This window comes from Dioscorea cayenensis, unplaced genomic scaffold, assembly GCF_009730915.1.
Source record: "Dioscorea cayenensis subsp. rotundata cultivar TDr96_F1 unplaced genomic scaffold, TDr96_F1_v2_PseudoChromosome.rev07_lg8_w22 25.fasta BLBR01001454.1, whole genome shotgun sequence".
In the NCBI taxonomy this organism is placed as follows: domain Eukaryota; kingdom Viridiplantae; phylum Streptophyta; class Magnoliopsida; order Dioscoreales; family Dioscoreaceae; genus Dioscorea; species Dioscorea cayenensis.
The window spans coordinates 1-7,010 of record NW_024087845.1 but is presented as its reverse complement, the minus strand read 5'-3'; the positions used below and the strand labels follow the sequence as shown (position 1 = coordinate 7,010).

The following is a 7,010-nucleotide window of genomic DNA, read 5'->3' as shown; positions in this document are numbered from 1 at the left end:
CATACTTTACTTCTAAAATATAATAAAAATAGAAACAATATTATATATCTCAACAATTCCCATATATATATATATATATAAAAAAAACTTAAAAAATAAAATACGACGCAACATAGACACTCAAAATAAATTAAAAAATAAACCCAAAATGCAGACCATTATTCCAAGAAGCACCTTTCATCCTCTCCTCTCCACCCTTTTTATCACGCACAACCCCCACCTGCTCCACATGTCCTCCTCACCCATTGACCACAACCAATCCCCCTACCCAAACCATGGCCCTCTCTCCTCCAAGAGAAAGAAAACACTCAAAACTCATCCCTTTGCTCTCCATCTTCTTCTCTCTATGGATCATTCTCCTTCTCTTCTCGTTTCCTTCCCCTTCATCCCCTCCACCTCCACCAACCTCCCAATGCCCTCAAGACATGCCCAAGTTCTACATCTACAACCTCCCTTCAAACTTCAACCACCACCTTCTCCATCACTGCAAGTCCCTCAACATCTACACCAACATGTGTCCTTATGTTTCCAACGAAGGCCTTGGCCGGCAACTCTCTGGCAAATCCAGCAGCTGGTTTGTCACTCATCAGTTCTTGGCTGAGATGGTCTTCCACGCGCGAGCTCTCCGCCATCCTTGCCGCACTCTCGACCCCACCTCCGCCAACCTTTTCCACGTCCCTTTCTACGCTGGTCTCTATGCTTCTAGCCATTTCCGCACTGCCAATCTCACTCTCCGTGACGAGCTCGCGGTCACCTTCTCCGACTACCTGACTCGCCAACCTCACTGGCACCGACACCACGGCCGCGACCATTTCATTGTCGTTGGCCGCACTGCATGGGACTTCATGCGAAATGGTATCTATCCCTTTTCACTCTAGTTAAAAAAATTAACATAAAAAAAAAAAGATTACTTACTACGTATATGAGAATTGCTACTCTATGTTTTTCAGTTTTTATATTATACTAACACTAATTGTTTCACGTCAGAGAAATTAATGAGTGTTTTAATGTTTTGTGTGCATGTTGTAGATGACAGTACTGCTGACTTTGGGGCGAACCGTTTGCTGCTTTTGCCGGAGATCAAGAACATGACTGTGTTGACTGTGGAACGTCAACCATGGGCTGGTCGGAACCAGTATGGCATTCCCTACCCTTCTTATTTTCACCCAAGAAATCGGTCCGAATTAACATCATGGCAAGAGTTGGTTCGGAAGTCAACTCGGACTCACTTGTTTTCCTTTGTTGGCGGATCAAGACCAGCTGCAAATCAAATGGCAGCTGTTCGTGGAGAGATCTTGAAACAATGTAATGCTTCGGCTCAATGCTTGCAGGTTGAGTGTGAAGCTGGCACTAGCCGGTGTTATGAACCCGACCGAGTTCTTAACTTGATGATGCGAGCTGAGTTTTGCTTGCAGCCCCCTGGGGATTCATTCACTCGGAGATCAGTGTTTGACTCAATATTGGCCGGGTGTGTGCCTGTTTTTTTCTCGGAGCACACGGCTTACACACAATACAAATGGTACATGCCAAACCGAACACAGGATTGGTCTGTTTTCTTAGGATCAGACCAGTGGATCCGGATTGAAGAAGAGTTGGGAAAGATACAAAAGATTCAGATTCAACAAATGCGGATTCAGATCATAGATTTGATACCTAGCATGACATATGCGCACCCGGATGTTGTTCATGGGGATGAGATTGGGTTCAGGGATGCGGTTGATGTTGCTTTGGTTGAGTTGAACAGGTTGGTTTGGTCCGGTCGAAAACCGGTTTAAATTGGGTGGGTGGATTAGTAAGTGGGAATTGGGACCATATATGAAGGAGTGGCTTTAAATGATGTTGTTATAGTACTTTCTTGTGATTTCTTGTTTTTTCACCTATTCTATTTTAATTTATTTATTAATTTATTATATTTTGTAAAAGGTTTTTAAATTTATTGATTTTATGCCCACGTAGCAATGATTAATTGTGATTTGTTTTCGTAATAATATAATTTCTTAATTTATCAATATAAAATATAAAACTTTCTTTTTGCATTTTTGGAATTTGATAGAGTAGATCATCAGATACAGTACAAATGATGATTGGGTATCCTCCCACCAAAAAGCACCAACGCATATACTTTTCAAATAAATAAAAATAAAGGCACTAGTAAATAATCATCAATTGCACCGACAGTATTAATGCACACATGTTATAATGCAAAGTGGCACATTGGTGAGCATTTACAAGACTATTTCTTCCAACAGAAAAATATTGAAATTTTAAATATTGAAAATAATAAAAATTGTCAGACGATTTTAAAAATGAAAAGACATTAATGTAATAAACACCACTTGTAATACAACTAATGAAAACTTATTATTTGTAATTTTATTAATTAATGAATAATTATTTTATTTTATTTGAAAAGATGTCTCAATTGATGAAATAGTCTTTACCATTAGTAAAAGTGGTGTGTTTATTTAATGAAGTGGTGTCTCATTAATGAAATAATATGTCTTTTATTGAAAGTGGTATAATAAAAGCTGATGTGTTTTTTTAAATGACACTTTCGTTATTGAAGGTGTCTCTTTACTAAACACCACTTCATTCTATAAAAATAATCTCTATCATCATTCGAGTTAATTGAATGAAAAAGCAAACTCCTCACAAAGTTCATTTGCTTGTTCTTTGAGTCAGACAAAAGATGAAATGCAACTTTCACTTTCAGAAACCGTTCTTATCTTTGCTTGGTTTTGGAGTGCTGCAAAACCATACTCAAGGGTCTTCATCAGTATCCCAAAGCGAAATTCGTAATTCAATCCATTTTCGTATCCAAGGGTTTGAAAATTATGTGGAGGCGACTAGCTTTCAAAAGAAAAGTGTTCTCGCCTCGAAAACTTACGTACTACTTTCTTTCTAATCTCTTCCTCTTTATTCCTCAAAGAACCATCCCCACCAACAATCTTTAGGCTTAGTTCCTCTTGCAACAAATTGCTTCTTTGAAGGATTTAACCATGAACTTTGTGAAGTTGGAGAGGTTTGAAGGCGGAAACTTTCTAAGATGGCAAAAGAAGATGAAATTTCTCCTCATTACATTGAAGGTGGCGTATGTTCTCACTACTTCCAAACCCAAGAAATAGAATGAGAGACCGTTCAGAAATTAGAGAAAGGCAAAAGTAGGAAAATGATGATTTCATTTGCATTGGACATATTCTCAATGGGCTTAGTGATGCACTTTTTGATGTTTATCAAGACTCAATCTCAGCAAAAGAACTTTGGGAGAAACTAGAAGCAAGGTACATGCAAGAGGATACAACAACTAAGAAATTTCTAGAGTCGTTTTAATAACTTTAAGATGATTGATGGAAAATCTATCATGGAACAAATGCATGAAAATTGAACATATTTTTGAATAACTTCAAGCAACATAACATGCTTATGGATGAGTCTATCATTGTCTCCTCAATTATAGACAAGCTTCCTCCATCATGGAAAGATTTCAAAAAGAATCTCAAGCATAAAAAGGAAGATATATCTCTTGAAAGCATTGGGAAATCATCTTCGCTTGGAAGAAAAATATAGAAAACAAGATGATACAAAAGATATCAAGGCTCATGAGAAAGTATATGTATTGGAAGGAGGGGAGTCCCACAAAAACTCCAAGAAAAGGAAAAAGTACAATGGAGAATTACATGCACAAGATGGCCGCAATAACAAGAAAAAGAAAGGAAGTTGTTTCTTCCGTAAGAAGGTTAGCCATTACAAGAAAAGAGTGTCGCTTTTTACAAAAAGATGCAAGAGAAGAATTCCTCCCTCAAAAGACAATCTTGTGGCCGTGATATCTGAAATCAACATGGTTGAAGATAATGAATCATGGTGGGTTGATTCTGGTGCAACTCGTCATGTGTGCAAAAATAAAGATCTCTTCAAGACACTCAAGGAAGAAGATGAAAATGTGCTCTACATGGGAAATGCTTCAAGTGTCCAAGTCAAGGGCAAAGGGATAGTTGAAATTGAGTTTACTTCTGGAAAGGTTCTTACTTTGAAAGATGTGTATTATGTACCAGAAGTTAGGAAGAATTTAATTTCTGTACCTTTACTTAATAAGTTTGGGTTTAAGTCAGTCTTTGAGGGAGATAAGTTTATTCTCTCTAAGGGTGGAATGTTTGTGGGCAAAGGTTATTGTTGTGAGAACATGTTCAAGATGAACATTGCTAAAATTAATAATAATAGTTATAATTCTGTTTACTTTGTTGACTCTTGTGATTTATGGCATTATCGTTTGGGTCATGTTAATTTTCACAAATTAAATGATATGATGAATCTTGATTTAATTCCAATGACTTCTAAACAACATGAATCTTGCACTACTTGTATGTTAACTAAGATAACAAGACAATCTTTTCTTAGGGTAGAAAGAAATTCTAAAATATTAGAATTGATTCATTCTGATGTTTGTGATTTACATGGTTGGCCTACTATAGGTGGCAAAAAATATTTTGTGACATTTATTGATGATTGCACTCGATATTGTTATATTTATTTAATGCATTCAAAAGATGAAGTTTTACAAAAATTTAAGATTTTTAAAACTGAAGTAGAACTTCAATGTGAAACTGTTATTAAATGTTTGAGGTCGGATAGAGGAGGTGAATACTATGATCCAAAATATTTTGAGTCTATTGGCATAATTCATCAAGTAACTGCTCCTTATTCACCACAACAAAATGGTATAGCCGAAAGGAAAAATAGGGTGTTAAAAGAAATGACAAATGCTTTGCTATCTTACTCTGGTTTGACAAGTGGATATTGGGGTGAAGCATTGCTAACTGCATGCTATATATTAAATAGGGTTCCTAATAAAAGGAACAAGATAACCCCATATGAACTTTGGAAGAAAAGAAAACCCAATCTTAACTATTTTAAAGTTTGGGGTTGTAGGGCAATAGTTAAAGTTCCAGAACCCAAAAGGAAGAAAATTGGTGAAAAAGGAATTGAATGTATCTTCCTAGGATATGTTAAAAATAGTAAAGCATATCGGTTCTTAGTAATTGAACCAAATGATTCTTATCCTATAAATATAGTTATTGAATCAAGAGATGCTATTTTTCAAGAAAATAGATTTAATTCTATTCCTAGACCAAAGGACATGTTATATTCAAATAACAAATGCAATCTAGAGGATAATATTTCTTCTAATGATACATTAGAAGAAGTAGAACCTAGAAGGACTAAGAGGGTTAGGAGGGCAAAAACATATGGCCCGGATTTCTTCATGTTCCTTATTGAAGGAACAAGTGAAAGAATTCAAAGTCATGCACCTATTTGTTTTAATATAGAAGGTGATCCTGAAACATTTGACGAGGCTATGAAATCTCAAGATGCAGACTTTTGGAAAGAAGCCATACAAGATGAAATGGACTCAATAATGGGGAATAAAACATGGAAACTAGTTGACCTCGCACCTGGTTCTAAACCAATTGGTTGTAAATGGATTTTCAAAAAGAAAATAAAAGTAGATGGAACTATTGATAAATTTAAAGCAAGATTAGTTGCTAAGGGGTTTACACAAAAGGAAGGAATAGATTATTTTGACACATATGCACCCGTTGCAAGAATTACTACTATTAGAGTGCTTACAGCAATTGCTTCAATGTACAATCTTGTAATACATCAAATGGATGTTAAAACAGCCTTCCTTAATGGAGAATTGGAAGAAGAAGTGTATATGAAACAACCGGAAGGGTTTGTTGTTCCCGGTCAAGAACACAAAGTATGTAAATTAATTAAGTCTCTTTATGGGCTTAAGCAAGCCCCTAAACAATGGCATCAAAAATTTGTTGAAGTGATTCTAGCAAATGGGTTTAAAATTAATGAATCCGACAAATGTGTCTATAGTAAGTTTAATTACGGAAAAGGTGTCATAATTTGCTTATATGTAGATGACATGTTAATATTTGGCACCGATATCAATGAAGTTATGAAAACAAAGAAATTCTTGTCTAACAACTTTGACATGAAAGATATGGGAGAAGCGAATGTCATTCTAGGCATTAAAATAATTAAGGATAACAATTATCTTAGTATGTCCCAAGCTCATTACATTGAGAAAATATTAAAGAAGTTTGATTATTTTAATTGTTGTCCTGTTTCTACACCATTTGATTCTAGTATCAAGTTGGAACAAAATAAAGGTTGTCCTGTGAGACAACTAGAATATGCTAAAATAATTGGATGCTTGATGTATGCCATGACATGTACAAGACCAGATATAGCTTTATGTCTGTAGGAAGGTTAAGTAGATACACAAGCAATCCAAGTAAAAGACCACTCGGCATCGTTTGTGTATAGAGTATTAAAATATTTGAAAGGAACAATAAATTATAATCTAATTTATAGTGGTAATCCTTTAAATTTAGAAGGATATACAGATGCTAGTTGGGTAAATCACACTGAGGATCATGCTTCTACAAGTGGATGGGTCTACACACTTGGTGGGGGTGCTATTTCTTGGGGATCAAAGAAGCAGACATGTATTGCAGACTCCACCATGGCATCTGAGTTTATAGCATTGGCTGCATGTAGTAAGGAAGCAGAATGGCTTAGAAACTTATTACTTGAAATTCCTATATGGCCCAAGCCAATGGCACCAATATCTATACATTGTGATAATCAGTCTACACTTTCAAAGGCTTATAGCCAAGTTTATAATGGAAAATCCCGACATATTGGACTAAGACATAGCTTTGTAAAAGAGTTGATTATAAGTGGGGTAATTTCGATTAATTATATACGGTCTGAATTAAATCTTGCGGATCCTTTGACGAAAGGATTGACAAGGGATATGGTGTTAAAAACATCAAAGGGGATGGGATTGAAGCCCATAAAATCATAATTACCAATGGTGGAAACCCAACTCACACTTGAGTAACATCAAGTCTTGAGTTCAATGGTGAAAGTACACTATTAGAGTAATTGTAAGTACTTGATTTGTATACATCCCAAGATTGAAAAGTACTTGGTTA

General features: G+C 35.7%; 1 protein-coding gene across 1 annotated transcript; it reads left to right on the top strand.

Moving 5' to 3' along the window:
- The first annotated feature begins 254 nt into the window (after positions 1 to 254).
- LOC120256462 (probable xyloglucan galactosyltransferase GT17) lies at positions 255 to 1,868 on the top strand. The gene is made up of 2 exons (XM_039264135.1): positions 255 to 855; positions 1,030 to 1,868. The coding sequence occupies exons 1-2, from the start codon at positions 276 to 278 to the stop codon at positions 1,773 to 1,775; spliced, it is 1,326 nt and encodes a 441-aa protein (XP_039120069.1). The 5' UTR covers positions 255 to 275; the 3' UTR covers positions 1,776 to 1,868.
- Positions 1,869 to 7,010: the final 5,142 nt, after the last annotated feature.

What these genes read in the sequence shown, in the direction of transcription:
- LOC120256462 (XM_039264135.1), top strand. Translation starts at nt 276, where the DNA reads ATGGCCCTCTCTCCTCCAAGAGAAAGAAAACACTCAAAACTCATCCCT. An exon ending in ATGGGACTTCATGCGAAATG is followed by an intron (nt 856 to 1,029) that starts GTATCTATCCCT and finishes TGCATGTTGTAG; the next exon opens with ATGACAGTACTGCTGACTTT.